The 20,157-nt window shown below is 33.6% G+C and overlaps 1 protein-coding gene and 1 pseudogene across 1 annotated transcript; both read left to right on the top strand.

The window, feature by feature from the left end:
- Window positions 1-1,166: 1,166 nt before the first annotated feature.
- Window positions 1,167-12,124, top strand: LOC115973953 (glutamate receptor 2.5-like). The gene is made up of 7 exons (XM_031094195.1): window positions 1,167-1,527; window positions 6,593-7,908; window positions 8,463-8,775; window positions 9,235-9,644; window positions 9,782-10,312; window positions 11,257-11,451; window positions 12,098-12,124. The coding sequence occupies exons 1-7, from the start codon at window positions 1,251-1,253 to the stop codon at window positions 12,122-12,124; spliced, it is 3,069 nt and encodes a 1,022-aa protein (XP_030950055.1). The 5' UTR covers window positions 1,167-1,250.
- A 1,579-nt stretch (window positions 12,125-13,703) lies between these two features.
- On the top strand, window positions 13,704-20,049 carry LOC115973952 (annotated as a pseudogene).
- The last annotated feature ends 108 nt before the right edge of the window (window positions 20,050-20,157 follow it).

Genomic DNA, 20,157 nt, shown 5'->3' with positions numbered 1-20,157 from the left:
AATAGTAAGTTAAAATAAATAAAGTAACTTTTTTAGGTGCTAAAATTTACTAAATATTTTAGGACGACCAATATGAATGCTTTAAGTTGAAGAACAAGAAGAATGAGATTTTAAGATAGAAGTGAGGGTAATTTAAATTAGGTTAGAGTAGAATTTCTATTTTGTATATAAAAAATATATAAAATAAAAAAAAAATTAAAAAAGAAGATAAAAGTGAGGGTAATTTAGGGAGACTATGTAAATTCAAAAAAGGAATATTTAAAGAGATCTCATTTCCTTACTTTCTTCCATAATTGCGGCTCTTGTATTTTGGTATTGCGACTCTCTGGTCTCAAATGTAGAACATGCTTATTTCCTCCATATTAGAGCATTCATGTCAGCTCGAGCAAAAATTCATGTTTATTTTAGTATAAGAAATTACTTTTTCTAGTTTACATAATTTTCAAAATACTCTACATTAGATTATTATTTTACGCTATTTTTCATTAAAGTATTTTTTTAATTTTTAAAATGGTTTATCTTTCTTTACACACAACAACCATATTTACCATTTTATTTCATCTTCGAGGTATGTAAAAAAAGAATAAATAACTAAATACAAAATGAATAGTGTTATGATTATTGTAGCAAAATTGTAAATTTATACAATTATATACACTGAGTGATGCGGGTCGTTTTTAGGCAAAACTATGTAAATTTTAGACCTTTTTCTATTACAAATGAATTGATGTGAATGCACTTAGCCAACATGACTTTTGGTCGAATAAGTTAAGTGCTAATTAACCAAGCGGGCATAGGTCTAGCTTGCATCGGCAAGGGGAAATTTGATTTTGAGACAAAGATACAAATGATCAATGAAATGGCCACAAAATTCAGTGCGAATATTGAAATTGGAAAGTCATCACCAAATTCCCGTGTGTCCAACTGCTCTTGTTGCATTCATGGCATTCATGGCGTGTGTAATGTGTCCGACCATAGCTATTTGAGCCTTTTAATAAGGCAAACAAAATGAAGGCTAGCTGTGCCTGTAAATTTGGGCCACGCAAAGTAAGCCAGTCAACCGTCAGCTGCCCAAAGTTTTCAACATGGGATGGAATGAAATGGAATTTTCTAAACTCAATTCAAACAATTAAAAGTTAACGACTTAACGTGTAGACCCCTTTACTTTGCAAAATACTAACGTGTAGTACCCTCTGCTTTCTCTAGTTAGCATTTGGCAAGGTTAGCTTGATCTCAGTTAAACATTGACAATGGCAAACCAGAAGCACCTGTTCTCTTTCCTATCATTTCTCTTACTCACCCTCTCTCTCTCCCTCTGCCTCTGGGGTCATGAGCCTTTAGTGTTGGCAAAGGAGGTCATACCAGTAGGCGTGGTTCTTGATTTGAAGTCCCTCGTGGGAAGGGTGGCAGAGAGCTACATGTCCATGGCTCGCTCTGACTTTTATGCAGTGAATCATAACTATCGCACCAGACTCACTCTCTTCGCAAAGGATTCTGGGGATGATGTCATTACTGCAGCGTCTACAGGTACCTTATGAAATGCCACTGGAGATGTGTTTTTGTTTAAAATAAAAATTTCTTGACGACACAATATATATAATTCAAGTTGTTTTAGGGACACAAACTATTTCACAGTTTCTTTGTCACAACTTTAATTTGGCAAACTGTAAATAGTTGTCTATCACTTATATATGGACTCATCATTTTTTCTCTACCACTCACACTATTACATTATAGTTGTGGCAAGAAGTTGTGATCGAATTAATTTGTGGTACTAAATTTTTTCTATATAATTCATCCAAAGAGTCAGGAAAGTTTTACATTACATGGCATATTAGGATAGTGTGGCCTCCAAGGCTGAAACTGTTGCATGGTAATAACATTTCTTTTTCTTTTTCTTTTTCTTTTTTCTTGAATGAAAGATATAGCATGGTAATAACATTTCTAATGTTAGTATCTTGTCAAGAGAAACATAATTTTTCTATTAAAGCCAGCTCTATGCATTTTGAGGTTCAATAATGCAACAATGAACTTTTTTTATATATTTAAATATTAAAAAAAATATATATATATATATATATATTTTACTTAAAATATATGTTTCTTGTGTCTTACTCTTGTTTTTCTAGATACAAAATTGCTAATTAAATTTTTGTATTCAAGTTTATCTAAAGAACCTTTGGAAGACCTGATTTTATATATATATTTTTTACATATATATCCAAGATATATTTTCAAGTAGGCATTTATATACTTAGATCTACATCACATAATATTATACTATATCAAACTATTGATTCAAAATCATATATTGTACATTCTCAAAATCATTATTACATAATATAATATGTCATATATGAGTAATTAAAAAAATTGATGAAGAAAAAAAAAAAAAATCTCATATGTGATTAAAGTAATAATAATACAAAAAAAAAAGAGTTTTTAGAAATATATATATATATATATATGTGTGGGGGCCAGTCAATCAACAGGCCCATTAAGGTCAGGATCGTTGGGCCTGTGGCCCATCCGAGGATGCATATCCGTTCGAGGAGGCCAAGTCAGGTCATAAGGGTAATTACCGAGGGGGGGTGGTAGTCAATATCACGAAAGTAGAGTTCTGTATTCGTCCGAGGACGCCATACTCCTCAGCAGTATGTGTCCGAGGACGAACAGGACGTGGTCTTGTTACAACCGGACCTCGGAATTATGTCATCATTGAAGATGGGATAACAGACCAAGGGTAAGCAAGAAAAGGCAAACAAATATCTATAACTACAGCTGCCTCCACATTAATTACCTCTCAACCAACTCTCTGGCCGCATTAATGTGGAGGTGATACCTGAACAGTAAGGAGGCAGCCTTACAGCTGCCCATAGGAAGTTCCAGGAGGTGCTAGATGGGACAAAAAGAAATCCCCCGAACCCAACCTACACGTGTATGGTGAGGATGGAACACAGAGGGAGGTATATAAACTGAAAGAAGAACATGCAAAAGGAGGATCGGAACATAAGAGAAAGAAAGAAGCATAGACTGAGCAAGAAGAACGTGAAAAGCAAAAGAACTGTATCGATTACCAGAAAAGAATCGATTGTTGTGCCAGCTCTGCCTTCAATATACGTGAGGGTGAATCTTTTCATTCCAGAAAAGTTAATCTAGCTCTTAATACCCACGCTCTACAAATTATATTGTTTGGGTTTATTTACGTGCGAACCCAGTATCATTTTGGGTCGTTACAAATCGAGTCCTTACAATATGTATATATATATATATATTTATATATACATAAAATGATTCATTTACATACTAGCTAAAATCACCATATCAGACTAAATTTAGTGGAAATAATTGTTACTATAGTGGAATGGATTAGCATGTGCTGAAATTTAAAACAAGATGAAATAGAGGGTAATTGGTACCATGCTTTTAAAAATTTAATTGGACAAGTCAAAGAACCAAAATAGGGAGTGGTTCTCGGTTCTCTAGTCTAATCAGAGTCAAATTGATGGTCAAACCGGTTATATCATAAATAATTAATTAATAATTTTAAAATTATAAAAATATACAATAATTTTATAACTAATAATATTTAGTTTTTTAAAAGATTATTGAAAAATAACTAATAATATTTAGATAAAAAAAATATATAACAAATGAATTAGCATAGAACAAGTTTATATTAATTTTATTTATATTTGTTCATTTAGTTTATATATTAATTATTATGTATATTTATTACTTATATAATATATGACTATTTAGTTAATATATAATTATTTAGATATTTATAATTATATACTGAGTGTGTGTATGTATGAGTATATATATATATATAGCCATCTATTAAATTTAGAGTAGTGCTATAGTTTACAGGTACTGCAAATTTATTATATTAGGCTAACAAACTAATGTGTAATTAATTATAAAGTGGCCATTCAAATAATAATTTTAAATCGATTGAAGCCTACCAATCACATTTATTCTCATATTAATTTTTTATCAGAGAATTGTCATATTAATTTGTAAACTTTATACATACAACTTGTAGTAACTATAACATTTTCCTTGAATTTATTATTATGTTTGTGGTTTTTATTTATGCCATCTGTAAAATTCGTGCTAAATATTTGTTGTGTGGAATGGCCAACAACTGGCAACTAGGAATCACTATACATTTTCCTAAAAAAAAAAAAAAAAAAAAAAAATGAATCACTATACATTAATAGAAAAATTCTACAACCAAAAGCAAAATGAAACGAGGAATATCCTCACCTAACCCATATGCCCCCCACTATTGTCTTTGATCGGCTACCAGCCTACCACCAACAGACCAACTTTTTTTTTTTTTTTTTTTTTTTTTTTTTTTTTTGCGATGAACTTATTATCTATACTTTATAGTACAAATAAATATGGTAAAATACTGAAATGGTGCTTGCTGCCTTGGGGATCATTTCTTCAATGATGAAGGTTGTAGGCCTAGATATCATTTCTTTAAGAAAAGAGGAACGTTTTATGTAAGGATTCTCTGTGACTGTTTGGATTTTGAGATTTCATTGTCATCAAATCTCTCTCTCTCTCTCATTGTTGTAGACTTATATTTTTTATTTATTTATTATTATTATTATTATTATTATTATTATTATTATTATTATTATTATTATTATCTGATCTTCCTCTGCTACAAGGAAGAATCAATGGGTTGTTCTTTGTCATTTCATCAACCTGAAGGAATATATGGCAGAAAATAACTTCCGAAGTGTGCAGTTCAGAGGTGAGGCAACTGAATTTTCCAAAAAACGACTATATTTGACAATAATCTGAACCATTCCATAACCAGTCGAATCAGCCTGATTTGCAGTTTCTCCGGTTGAACCACATATTTTCAGTTTTTTAGAATATGATACAGTTTTCGATTAAACTGGCCAATCCAATTCAGTTTTCAAAACCTTGATTGTACATGTTAACTAACTGGAATGGAAGATTTCGACCGTTTCGGGTGGAATGGAATGGAATTTATAGCTATTCATAACTATGGTGTAAAGTAATAGAAACTGATTTATATAATGTAGGGCTAATTACTATTTTGATCCCTAATACTGGGTCTGTGTCAAAATATGTCATATTAGTCGCTAATCTTTTGATAATGTGTCAAAATAGTCCCTCCCATTAAGTTATTGATGGAAAAAGCTTATTTGGCTAACGTTAATATTAAAATATTATTTTTTATGCCACATGAGATGCAACGAATCCTTCCAAAAAAAAAATTAATAAAAAAAACCCTAACTCTTTTAACTTTAAACAATACTAAAAAAATTAACGAAAATAAACCAACAAATCACATTAAAAACATGCATTCTACAGGGTGGGTTTGGGGGAAAGAGTGCCCTTATATATATGTTCTTTAACATTCAAACTCAGACTTATAAAATCTTTTGTTGTTGTATTATTGAATTTATATTTTTATGTTTAAGATTTCAATTGATGTATTGTTATGTTTGAATTATTTTTATTATTTTAAATACTTACATTATTGCATTGTTATGCTTCTAAAAGGTTTTGTAATGTTAGTATTTGATTTTATTTTTTTATGTCTAATGATTTTTAGTTTAATGAATAATATATTTTAAATCAAATTTTAATAAATTATAAAACAAAAAAAATAGAGTGGGATGGGGCAAGGTAGGCACACACAGATGCTTGCTAGGATTGGACCAAAAAAAAACTTATCCAAAGTGACAACCAAGGGTGGGGAATAGAAAACTCATCCCATAACCACCTCGTTGCCATTCATAGTGGGGATTATATGTTCTACACTCTAAATCTCCCACCTAAAGAAAAAGAAGAGGCAAGACTTAGAGCACATCCCACGAGCCAAAAAAAAAAAAATTCATTTTCCTTTTCTACTCCTCAAGCCAGATAGAGTTCTTTCTTTCCTTCTTTCTTTCTTTCTTTCTTTCTTTTCTTTTTTTTTGGGGGGTGGGATGCTAATATTTGGGGCTTAAGTAATACTCCTACAGTCAAAGAAACAATCCTACTGTTTACAATTTGTGAGCCTACTTCCATTTGGGAGTCTTAGATGGTACAATCGACCCCACTAAAGCATGTAAAAAGAAAAAGGACTAATGTCCACTCTTAGTGTTCTACTTTATTTTTCACTAATCATAACCTACCACACAATTTATTTTCCCTTATAAAATGACCAAATTTTAAATGGAAAAAAAAAAAAAAATCAAACATTTGGTTTATTTACAGTTAATGAAGCATGAAGCGGAATACTCACATGCAGAGTGGGATACAGGATTTTTATTCAACTTATTACTAGGAACTTTTGAATTGCTGCATATCTCAAGTTTAATTTAAAGGATGCCCATGGGGAATTGTGCTCCATGTCTTAACTCTTAATATACAAACTTCTCATCATGTAGTCTGATACAATTGAAGTTCAGAATTTATCAACATTTTGATTTTGCACCTTCACCTTTTTACAGACATATGTTGGCATATCGTAAAGTATCAATTTTTGTTATTAAACATTGCAAAGTAAATTTTCCACTTTCTAAGTCATTCATTTCACTGTTAAAATGATATCCAGCATTGGATTTAATGAAGAATAAAGAAGTGCAGGCCATTATAGGACCTCAAAGCTCCGCACAAGCTAGGTTTGTGATAGAACTTGGCCGCAAAGCTCAGGTTCCCATCATTTCCTTCTCAGCCACAAGTCCCTCTCTTTCTCCATCCCAAAACCCGTTTTTCATACGTACAACACATGATGACTCCGCACAAGTTAAAGCCATAGTAGACATTGTTAAGGCCTTTGGTTGGTGGGAAATTGTCCTCATTTATGAAGACACAGATTATGGCAATGGCATAATTCCATATATGTTGGATGCTTTACAAGAGATTGACACTCGGGTTTCTTACAGAAGTGAAATTCATCCATCTTCTAATAATACTGAAATCAGTGAAGAGCTTAACAAGTTAAAGGCAAATCAAACAAGAATATTCCTTGTTCACATGACAGCTTCACTTGGCTCCAAACTCTTCGCACTTGCAAACAATGCAGGGATGATGAGTGAAGGGTATGCATGGATCCTCACAGAAGGGCTATCAACATTGCTAGATCCTATGAGCTCAAAGGTCATGGACTCAATGCAAGGTGTATTGGGAATCAGGCCATACTTACCCCCATCTAAACAAATTGAAGATTTTGAAAGGAAATGGAAGAGAAATTTAACCTCAATTAGAACAAAGAGCAAAAGTATTACTAGCTTAAACTTTTTTGGATTATGGGCATACGATACAACCTGGGCATTGGCTATGGCAGTAGAAAAGGCTAGCATGGTGCATTCTACCTTCTTGAAGCAAAATACTAGCAACAATAATGTTGATCTTGCACCTTTAGGCATTTTTGAAATGGGTACAAGGCTTCGCGATACAATTCTAAGTACTACATTTGAAGGCCTAAGCGGGAATTTTCATTTGGTTAAGGGGCAGTTAGAGCCTTCAACCTTTGAACTATTCAATGTGATAGGAAAAACTGAGAGGATTATCGGATATTGGACCCGACAAAGAGGATTTTCAAAAGATTTGAACGGCACTAGTGAAAGGGCATACTCAACATCAAAGGACAAACTTAAACAACCTATCTGGCCAGGAGACACAACAGAGCAGCCGCCAAAGTTAAGGATTGGGGTTCCAGTGACATCTGGTTTTAAGGAATTCGTAAATGTGGAATGGCATTCTCCTACCGATGATAAGCCAAGCATATCGGGGTTCTCCATTGATGTGTTCCATGCTGTACAAGAAGCATTACCTTTTCCCCTCCCTCATGAATTTTTTCCCTACATGAATAAGGATAGGCAAATTAATGGGACATACGATAAACTTCTTTATCAAATTACAAACCAGGTGAGTTTTTTTCTCCAAAAGTTTTTCTTCTTGCAGATGCCTCTAGGTGAATAAAATCCTTTTATGGGAAAATGTTAAGTTATAAACTTTTTTACAAATTACTGATGTGGTAAGTGGTTATTGATAAGTAAAAAAATTAAGTGATGGGCCCATATGAGAACCACTAAAAATTTGCCACCCTAACAATTTATAAAAATATTGTAAAAAATTTTATGATTGTAGTATTACTCACTCTTTATTCCACTTTAAGGATTTGATTTTATACTCCATCAATTGCAATATATCATCTAAATATATTTGATTTCTTTTTTTTTTTTTAATTTTACAACACGTCATACTGCTGATTTTTTTTTTTTTTAATTTTTAATTTTGGTTACTTTATAAGAAAAAAGGAAAAGGGGGAAACATGTGCTAGGCTTGTGATTGGTGAAGCAAAACGTAGAATAGTCAAAGTAGGACATAAGAATTTTATTCACTTTAGGTGGGTGTCAATTAGTTACCTCATTTAACGTTTCTTAAAGTCCATCAATTCATAATTCTCTCTCTAAATGCAGGTTTACGATGCGGTTGTTGGAGACACAACAATTGTTGCTAATCGCTCCTTATATGTTGATTTCACTTTGCCTTATACAGAATCAGGCATGTCGATGGTGGTTTTGGTGAAAGATGATAAGAGCAAAAACTTGTGGATTTTCTTAAAGCCGTTAAGCATTAATCTATGGTTAACAACTGGTGCAGCATTCATCTTTACAGGTTTGGTAATATGGGTTCTTGAACACCGTGTAAACACTGAGTTTAGAGGTCCTCCAAATCAACAACTTGGCTTGATTTTTTGGTTCTCCTTCTCAACAGTTGCCTTCGCTCACAGTAAATTTTCTTCAACCCTCTACAAGATATTAGGAAGAAGTATATAAAACCCCGTTGTGATATCTTTGCAAAGCATAAAAACCTCCGGAAATTTGTAATGTTACACTTAACCCAACATGGTATTATTTTGTGTGTAAACCATTAAACATCCATGAAACTAAATAGTGAGTTACTCATGTGATGATATGTGTCCAAATTTAGGGATTCATTTTCACATAAAGCATTACCAAAGTGGGGTTTTGATATTAGCCAATTAATGGTTTACACACAAAGCAATATTAACAAGGATTAAGTGTCATACTCAAAACCTCAAGGGGATTTTTATTTACATAGAAATCACATACGGTTTTGTGTATTTTTTCCAAAAATTCTATTCTTTCCTTTTGTGGTTTGTTTGAATTCAAAACATGGATATTCATTATGCATGTTAATATTAAAAATAATTTATGCTACTTGTAGGGGAGAAAGTGGTAAACAATTGGTCAAGATTTGTGCTAATCATATGGATTTTTGTTGTACTCATCCTGACTCAAAGTTATACGGCAAGCCTAACCTCAATATTAATAGTACAGAGATTGCAGCCTGCATTTGTTGACGTAAAAGAGATTAAAAATAATGGTTATTTTGTTGGATATCAAAATCATTCCTTTGTTGAGGGGCTTCTAATTAAACAATTAGATTTCCACGAATCCCAGTTGAAGCCATATTCGTCCCCCGAGGAGTATCATGAAGCATTGTCAAAAGGAACCCACAATGGTGGGGTTGCAGCTATTTTTGATGAAATCCCCTATATCAAGATCTTCCTTGCAAAGTATTGTTCCAGGTATACTATGGTTGGACCCACCTACAAAACTGACGGATTTGGCTTTGTGAGTCTCTCTCTCTCTCTCTCCAAAAAAAAAAAAAAAAACAAACAAACAAACCACCTCGAATTATTCTTTTAATTTTAAGAATGCCATAGCATTATTTTAAAAGAATGCTATAATTTTGTAACATGTTTCTTCAGGCCTTCCGACAAGGATCCCCTTTAGTCCCTCACATTTCGAGGGCAATCTTGAATGTCACTCAAGATACAGATAAAATTGGAGCTATTGAGTGGAAGTACTTTGGAAGTCAAACTACTTGTGAAGATCAAAGCGCCACAATCTCTTCACATGGTCCTAGTCTTGGGGTGGACAACTTCAGGGGCCTTTTCCTCATCGCAGGAATCGCTTCCGTGGTCTCACTCTTGGTTTATGTTTTTAACTTCTTTTACTCACATTGGTCTACCTTGAGCAACAACAATCCTGCCAACTCTTGTTGGTCCAAATTGGTTGAAATGGCAAAACATTTTGACAAGAAAGATCCACAAACATTTCAGAGAGAAGAATCAAGGGTACATGTAGCAAGTCCCAGCGTTTTTGAACCTTCTCCTAGTATTGATGATATGCAAATCCACTCAAGGAATTCAGTTGAAGGAACATTGGATGTGGTTATACACGATGACAACGGAAGTCTCTCTTCAAGTTCAAGGCATGGTGATGCATCTATGCCGGATGTACCCAATTCATCATAGACATGGTTTGTTTAAGATGATCTCATTCCCATAAGTTTGTTTATTACCCAAAAATAGAAGTTTAGTCTTATCAGTCATGATTGCATCGAATGGTTATTTTTCTCAATAGGAAGCTATTTCTCTCTATAGGAAGTGACTACATTCTTCTTTCACAAGTGATTGTCATTTATTAAAAATTAGTGAAATTACATAATTCCCTATATAATTTAGGGTGGTTCAAAACTAATCTGTAAATATTAAAAAGTTTTATTAAAACTATGAACTTCCTAAATTTTTTTAATTTACACCCTCAAAAGTAACATAAATTTATATAAGTTGTTTCTCTCTAAAAAATAATAATTATATAAGTTTTGGACTAAAATCAATCTAAACACAAATTTCTTCCATGTAAAATTATAAGACCTTTAGCACACTATATGCGAATTTTGAAACTATATCAAATCCTATTAAAAAAAAAACTGTATCAGAAAGTCATTTAGTTATTGACTTATTGTTAACAAAATAATCACAATAAAATTAATATTATATATGAACTCTAGTCTAAATCATATAATATAATATAATATACAACAAAAAAATGTTTTACATGATGTGGTTGTACTAAGTGGACATACACTTTTTTTTTTTAATGGATAGTGCTAAAACAACTACAACTTTTACATAAAACCTCCAAACTGACGTAACTATGAATACAATTACTGGGCCTTAAAATACCTAATAAATAAATGTTTGAATTATTTTTGTGATTGATAAAACATAATTTTATAAACTCTATATAATAGAATTTCTAGTATTCCTAACATCACCCTTGTTCTAATTACTGATTAGAAAGTGAACTGCTTATCCTATAAAGCTGATTGATGTGTGTGCACACTTTGGTTGGATATCAAAAGGGTTCATTCGTTAAGGGGCTTCTAATGAAATAGTTAGATTTTGATGAGTCCAAGTTGAAGCCATATGAGACACCTGAGGAGTATCATGAAGCACTGTCAAAAGGAATCCTCAATGGTGGAGTTGCAGCTGTTTTTGGTGAAATCCCTTATATCAAGCTCTTCCTTACAAAGTATTGCTCTAGGTATACTGTGGTTGGACTGACCTACAAAACTGATGGATTGGCCTTTGTGAGTCTCTTTCTCCTTCCCAAAAAAACCCCTTAATTTCAAGAATGGCATAAGACCAACAAGAATCAAGCCAAGCTTAAGCGCATTTATGGGCTTGGTAATAAGCATGATATAGGCTTGACAAATAAACTCATTACTAAGCCTTCAGTTAATTGAGAGTTAATAAATGAGTTGAGACCACTTGTCTATTGTAGTTTTCTATTCATTAACTAAATAATAAGGGGTCTAGCTCGCTTCGGCTGAGACGAAATTTGTTTTTATTTCCTCCCTGCTCTGCTCCCTGTTGCAAGTTGGTGTTCCTTGAAATGCTTCATATATATGGTGAAATCTAATAGGGGACAAAGCTTTTTATTTTCCCCCAAAGTTTGAACTTTCATTTGTAAGCTCATGTAACATCATCCCCACAAATGCAATGCTGTTCCAGTGGGAAATATTGGCAAAATGCGAGCTGTCCTTGCTGCTACATTGAGAGTGCTGGAAGTGTACGTATTCCCCTGGTGGAGGACCTTCCTTCAGTATGATTTTTCCCAGTTTGGAAATTTGTTGAGGTCAGATTTTTCTCAAACATTTCTTTTTCGGGGGCTAGGATTCTAAACTTAAGCTTTTTGCCAGAGCTTTAGCAGTTGATTCTTTTTCTATTTCTCAGGATATAGTGCGGATGGTCAGACTGTGAACTGTGCCACTTTTCCTTAAAACCTGAAAGTTCAAAAACGTGTATAAACACCCTTGAACGTTTAGACCCCCAATATACAAATTACCAAAACAAGCTTTATATCAAACAATTAATGTGCGGAACATGAACAAAAGCTTAATACAGAATTGGTAAACAATCTAAGCCAATTAAAAACACATTCACAGCAGAAAATAAAAGGCAAAGATAAAGGGAAGAGAGATGCAAACACAAGGACAACACACGATGTGTTATCGAAGAGGAAACCGAAACTCTCGGCGTAAAACCTCTCCGCCGCCCTCCAAGCGGTAAACAATCCACTAGAAAATACAGTTGGGATACATGGACAGCAATAGACCCTCCAAGCCTAATCTACCCAGTGCACCTAAGCCCTCCAAGCTTCTTGCTCCAATGAGGTTGCGCCGAACCTTTTTCTTTTCTAGCTTACCGGATTCCGCTACTAGACTGTAGCATCCGCCATCCTTGGCATCTTCCAATACTTCCAAAAACTCCAAAAACACTCAACACTCTAAATTGGTGTGGGTAGTGTTTGGATAGAAATCTCCTCTCAATAGGTATGACAATGAGAGAGGGAATGAGAAGAGACTACAAAGGTTTCTCTGTAAGAATGAGTAGCTCTTTCTAATTGGGTGTTTTGAAGAAACCTCTCTTAGGGTTTTTCTTTCTGAATAGCCATCCATATCTTGTGGGAATGAGGGGTATTTATACTGGTGTGAGAATGGAATACGAAGAGTCAGTTTTTCCAAAAACAGGGCTGGCTGGCGACTTGACCTCGCGACTTGACTGAGTCGCGAGTTCAAGTCGCGAGCTAACTTAATGGCCAGTCTGGATTTTTGTCGTGTAGTGCTCCAGGTGGCGTGACTGTTCAGCTCCCCTGCATGCTCTGCACGTGAGCAACTTTTGGCGGCTTGCAAGCCGCGAGCCACCCGCGAGTCCTAGCCGCGAGTCTCTGCTTCACTGCACTGTCTTGAGCATTTCTTCACACTCTCTCACACACTACCCTTACATGATTCCCACCTAAATACAAGGTTTCTAAGTGCTATATTACAAGCAAATTTGTCATGGAATAAAGCCAACACATGGTTGATTAAATTCAACCTTACAAAACCAATTAGTGATAAAGGAGACACACTCAAATATTTTATAGTAATCAACATTGCACCCCGCAGACCTGATTTTAAAACAGTCACAAATAGTTTAATTGTGATCCCCCAACAAGGTTGGAGCTTTGCCCACCCTCAATTACTAGTCTTGTGAATAGAGATGTAAATACTTTTCAATGAATAAGATGATCTGAACAATCTTCTCATCCAAAAAAATACAAAGACTAATAATATACTAATTAAATGGATGCAAGGGCTGTTGAGGCATTGACAATTTCAGATTGAAGATTGGAATTTGACAGTTATTAAAATTCTTGTGGGAGGACCAACTGTACTTATTTGACTCGTGTGTGATGTGTCCCTCTGGCAATAGTGATCTGAGGCAACCCAAATGTCAAATGTCAGCTGCCTAAAACTAAACAGCTAACGTGTAGTCCCCTCTAGCTAACAATTTGCAAATGGCAAAGCAGAAGCGCCTCCTCTCTAAATTCCTATCCTTTCTCTTGCTCAGCCTCAGCCTCTGGGGTCATGAGCCATTGATGGCAAAGGAGGTGATTCCAATAGGCGTAGTTCTTGATTTGAAGTCCCAAGTGGGAAGAATAGGAGAGAGGTACATGTCCATGGCTCTCTCCGACTTTTATGCAGTGAATGATAACTATCGCACAAGACTCGCTTTCTTCACAAAGGATTCTGGGGATGATATCATTGCTGCTGCGTCTGCAGGTACGTTAAAACTTGGTTTTGGAATAACATGATGATGATTCATCCAAAATGCGAGGAGAAGTGCTACATTATATAGTATACTAGGATAGTGTGGCCTACAAGGCCAAAGTGTAACATATTAATAACATTTTTAATATTAGGATCTTGTCAATGGAAATAAGTGATCAGCAAAGCACATTCAAACGCACTTCCAATATTTAGGGGAATTTTGTTTCTCTACATACTAACAAACTTCTGAATGTGCAGTCTGGTTCAGTTTAAGTTGAAAATTAATATGAGCTTTTTGATTTTGCACCTTCACCATTTTACAAACAATTCCTGACATATTGAAAAGTATCAGTTTTGTAGCAGTGATAAGCTTCATGGATGGAGGGACTGTTGATCATATTCAAACATGGTGGTGCACAACATATATGGTTCCAACAAGTTATAATAAAGTTTATTATCATGGTTTTGTTAATTGTTTTTGTTGTCATTGTTATTGAATATTGCCAGTAAATTTCCATTTTCTAAGTCATTCACTGTTGAAATGAAATCCAGCATTAGATTTAATGAAGAATGAAGAAGTGCAGGCCATTATAGGACCTCAAAAGTCAGCACAAGCAAGGTTTGTGATAGAACTTGGCCGCAAAGCTCAGGTTCCCATCATTTCCTTTTCAGCAACAAGCCCCTCACTTTCTCCATCCCAGAACCCATTTTTCATACGTACAACCCAAGATGACTCTGCACAGGTTAAAGCCATAGCAGACATTGTTAAGACCTTTGGTTGGCGGGAGATTGTCCTTATTTATGAAGACACAGAGTATGGAAATGGTTTAATTCCCTATTTAATGGACCCTTTACAAGAGATTGACACTCGGGTGCCTTATAGAAGTGTCATTCCTCCATCTTCTAATAATACTGAAATCATTAAAGAGCTCAACAAGTTAAAGGAAAATTATACAAGAATATTCCTTGTGCACGACTGTTTCACTTGGCTCAAAACTTTTTTGTACTTGCAAAGAATGCAGAAATGATGAGCGAAGGGTATGCATGGATCCTCACAGCAGGGTTATCATCTTTGCTAGTTCCTATAAGCTCAAAGGTCATGGACTCAATGCAAGGTGTAGTAGGAATAAGGCCATATACTTACCCCCATCTAAACGTCTTGAAGATTTCGAAAGAAAATGGAAGAGAAATTTAACCTCAATCAAAACAAAAACCAAGAGTACTACTAGCTTTAACCTATTTGGATTATGCGCATATGATACAGTTTGGGCATTGGCTATGGCGGTGGAGAAGGCTGGCATAGTTCATTCTAGCTTCTTGAAGAAAAATGATAGTGACAGTAATGTTGATCTTGCAGCCTTAGGCATTTTTGAAATGGGTACAAGGCTTCACAATACAATTGTAACTGCTAAATTTCAAGGCCTAAGTGGGAATTTTCATTTGGTTAAGGGACAGCTAGAGCCTCCAGCCTTTGAACTGTTCAATATAATAGGAAAAACTGAGATTATTATTGGATATTGGACTCGGCAGAGAGGGTTTTCAAAAGATTTGAATGATAATGGTGAAGAGGCAAACTCAACTTCAAAGGAGAGACTTAAACCACTGATCTGGCCAGGATACACAACAGATCAGCCTACAAAGTTAAGGATTGGGGTTCCAGTGAAAAAAAGTTTTGAAGAATTCTTGAAAGTAGAATGGGATTCTCCTAATGATAAGCCTATCATATCAGGGTTCTCTATTGATGTGTTCCTTGCTGTACAACATGCATTACCCTTTCCCCTTCCTCATGAATTTATACCCTACATGAATAAAGATAAGCAGAGTAATGGGACATACGATGAACTTCTTTACCAAATTAAAATTCAGGTGGGTTTTTTTTTTTATTTTTTTTTATTTTTTATGATTTTCTTTTTGACTCTAGGTAAATAAAAATCCTATGTTCTACCTTGAGTGTTCTACTTCATACTCCACCAACGGTAATATGTCATATGTATCTAATTTTTTTTCTATTTTAAATGACAGTTACTTTATAAAGAAAACAAAATGACATGTTCTAGATTTTGATTGATGGAGTATAATGTAAAACCCTCAAAATAAGACATAAAATTTTTATTCACTTTAGATGGTGTTAGTTAGTTACTTCATTGAACTTTTTTCAAAGTCCATCAATCCGTAATTATCTCTCTCTCTTTCTCTCTCAATGTAGAAGTACGACACAGTTAATGGAGACATAACAATCCTAGCTAATCGCTCCTTGTATGTTGATTTCACTTTGCCATATACAGAATCAGGATTGTCAATGGTAGTTTTGGTGAAAGATGATGAAAGCAAAAACTTGTGGATTTTCTTAAAGCCACTGAGCTTGAATTTGTGGTTAACAACTGGTGCAGCATTCATTTTTACAGGTTTTGTAGTATGGGTTCTTGAACATCGTGTAAACACTGAGTTTAGAGGCCCTCCAAAGCAACAACTTGGCTTGATTTTCTGATTCTCCTTCTCAACACTTGCCTTTGCTCATAGTAAGTTTTCTTCAACCCTATAGAGAGAACTTAGGGAAAAGTATATAAAATCCTTCATTTGGCTTCTTCGCAAAACAGGAAAGCCCCTAAAATTTCAAATGTAATTCTTAGCCCCACATGTCCATATTTAGAAATGCATTTCACATAAAATAATACTAAATGATGGTTTTGAGTTACACTAAAAAACCTCATGAGGTTTTTATGGTACACTCAAAAAGTTCAAGGGGATTAAGAGTTACACAATTAACAATTTACACATCTATATATTACTAAAAGCTGAAGCGTAGCGTTTAATACTGCTGCTTTTACATTGTGCCACATCAGCTGCTACGTCATTCTTTTTTTTCTTTTCTTTTTTAAATTATAATTTGTCCTACAATTTTAAAATGGTTTTTACAATTTTTAGCTCTATAAATACAGCTCACTACTTATTTATTTACTTCCACTATCACTCTATAATAAATCCAGCCCATTACTTAGTTATTTACCTCCATTATCACCCTATAATAAATCTGTATAATTAATCCAACCCACCTCTTATTTGTTTAGTTCTACTATCAAGCCCAACTCAAAACCTTTTCAGTTCCGTTTTAGGATTTTGTGTGAGCCTTTTCAGCTTAAAGGAAAAATATATATATATATATATATATATTTCCAATTTTCTTATAATTGTTTTTAACATTTATTTTTTTAATATTTTCACTTCTCCAACCTTTCTCTCTCCCTTACCTTTTCATCTCCCCACTACCCTCTACATTAATATCATTCTTCCTCTTTCCCTTCATCTTCCTTTATTTTTGTCTCTTCTTATTCACACCCTCTTACTATAAATTTGTCACTATCTCTTCTATTCTATGCATAATTTTCCCTCACAAAAAAAAAAAAAAGGTTCCCTCTCTCTCTCTCTCTCTCTCTCTCTCTCTAAATTTTTTGGTGGATTTTTTTATTTTTCTTGCATCTCTACTTTAGGTTTATAATTTTTTATATTATTTAAAACTCTATTTTGGGTTAAAGCAATTTTGTTTTGTTTTTTAAATTGTGATTTAGTTTTGTTTTTTAAATTGTTGTTGTTGTTGTTTTTTTTTTTTTTTTTTTTTTTTTTGTTTTTTTTGTTTTTTTTTCTCTCTTTGATTGTTAAATGTTATCCTATTACGTTCTAAAGAATTAAATATAGCATATAAAAATATAATATTATTCTATTACATAGCATGATTTGGATAATTTGGTATTTATTCTGTTATAGTGTTCAATTTAGATGTTAAACTATGAGATTTTACTAATTTTTGTTTATTTTCTAATCCTTTGTGGTGGACAAAATACTCTTAATAGTTGTATTAGAAGTACTCTATAATGCCATTTATTTAAAGAAAGGTAAAGGTTAGCTAAACGAAAATAATCGGATAGGTGACAAATTTTAACTTTTGCAATTTTATTATTATTATTATTATTTTATAACAATGCATGTATAGAAATTTAATTCTTAGATTTTGCTAATAATTGTTTATTTGATAATATGTTTTGGGCGGCCAAAATTATAATTTCTACAAAGAAAGTAACCTTAACAGATTAACAAAAAAAAAAAATTATCCTAATATTGGTTCAATTAATCATTTTTAAGTTTTATTAATTTTTTTTAGTTTACATTTATTAATTTTCTTTTTAGTTTACATTTTTTTGGTGTTTTGGATTGTTCCTATATTACATTTATGATTGTTCCTGTAATAAATAAAAATATAACTACGAAATACATTACTCATTATTAGATTAGTTTAAATTGTAATTTTTTTTAATAAAATTACCATAAAAATAATTATCACGCGCAATGCGCGGGTTCGCAGCTAGTATAAATAATACCACATAGGCTTAAGTGTTACACTCATGACCTAAAGGGCTTTCTGTGTTTGACAAGAAAACCATGATAAATTTTGTGCATTTTTTTCCAAGATTTTATTCTCCCTTTGTAGTTAGTTTCAATTCAAAACATAGATATTCATTATGCATGTGTATATTAATAATAATTTAATGGTGCCTATAGGGGAGAAAGTCGTAAATAATTGGTCAAGATTTGTGCTAATCATATGGATTTTCGTGGTACTCATCCTGACTCAAAGTTATACCACAAGCTTAACCTCAATGTTGACAGTACAGAGATTGCAGCCTACATTTGCTGATGTTAAAGAGATTAAAAAGAATGGTTATTTTGTTGGATATCAAAAGAATTCCTTTGTTAAAGGGATTCTAATAAAACAATTAGGTTTCCATGAGTCCAAGTTGAAGCCATTTGAAACCCATGAGGAGTACCACGAAGCACTGTCAAATGGAACCCACTATGGTGGGGTTGCAGTTATTTTTGATGAAATTCCCTATTTGACGTTGTTCCTTGCAAAGTATTGCTCTAAGTATACCATGGTTGGACCCATCTACAAAACTGATGGACTTGGCTTTGTGAGTCTCTCTCCACTCCTTCCCCACCCCCACCCCCCCCCCCCAAAAAAAAGGGCTAAAGTACCCTTCTAAGTCTTAAAATTTGGGATGGTTTTATTTTGATTTCATTGTCAAAATGTTTTTTATTTTGTTTTTAAAATAGTGACCAACATTGCCCTTGCTAACAAAACAATGTTGGTTCCTTTGGTTTTTCTTTCTTAATGGCCAAATTAGTCACAAACATGAATTGAATGATCATTTTGAAAATTGAATCAAATTTGGTGGACCAAAATGAAAATTCTCAAAATTAAAACAATCCAAAAGGACCAACACTTTTCAGATCAAAACTGTAATTTAATCTAAAGAAAACCCACCTGAGTTTCTTTTTATTTTAAGAATGCAATAACACCAACTACTTCTTCAATAATGCCCTTTATTATTTATTCTTCGTCATTCTCATCATGCTTCATAACTAATTCTTATGTTTAATAAATATGTAATTCATATAGTAATTCATATGAAATCGACTATTCTATTTATTTTTATTTACAAAATGCTATATTTTTTTTAAATGTTTCTTCAGGCCTTCCGACAACAATCTCCTTTAGTCCCTTACATTTCAAAGGCAATTTTTAATGTCACTCAAGATAAAGATAAAATTGAAGCTATTGAGAAGAAGTACTTTTCAAGTCAAATTGCCTGTGAAGGTCAAAGCACCATAATCTCTTCATATAGTCATAGTCTTGGCAAGGACAGCTTCAGGGGCCTCTTCCTCATCACAAAAATCACTTCTATGGTTTCACTCTTGGTTTTTGTGTTTAACTTCATTTACTCACACTGGCTAGTTTCAAATGACAACTATAGTACTAGCAACTCCTTTTGGTCCAAAATAGTTGAAATGGCAAAACATTTTGACCAAAAAGATCTCTCTTCACATGACTTCAAAAGAGAAGAATCAAGGGTGCATGCTGTAGTCAATCCAAACGTTTTTGACCCTTCACCTAGACCTAGTATTGATGAGATGCAAAGCCACTCAAGGAATTCCATTGAAGGAATAGATGGTGTGGTTATACACAATGACAACAAAAGTCTTTCTTCAAGCTCAAGGCATGAAGATGCATTTATGCTGGATGTACACAATTCATCATAGACATGGTTTTTTACCCTAATATTTAAGATAATCTCATTCCCCTAAGTTTGTTTAATCATTTATTACCCGAAAATAGAAGTTTATTCTTATCACTCATGATTGCATCGA

Source organism: Quercus lobata, chromosome 2 (genome assembly GCF_001633185.2).
Source record: "Quercus lobata isolate SW786 chromosome 2, ValleyOak3.0 Primary Assembly, whole genome shotgun sequence".
Taxonomy (NCBI): domain Eukaryota; kingdom Viridiplantae; phylum Streptophyta; class Magnoliopsida; order Fagales; family Fagaceae; genus Quercus; species Quercus lobata.
Note: the sequence above shows the minus strand (reverse complement) of the source record. Positions and strands in the feature narration are given on the sequence as shown.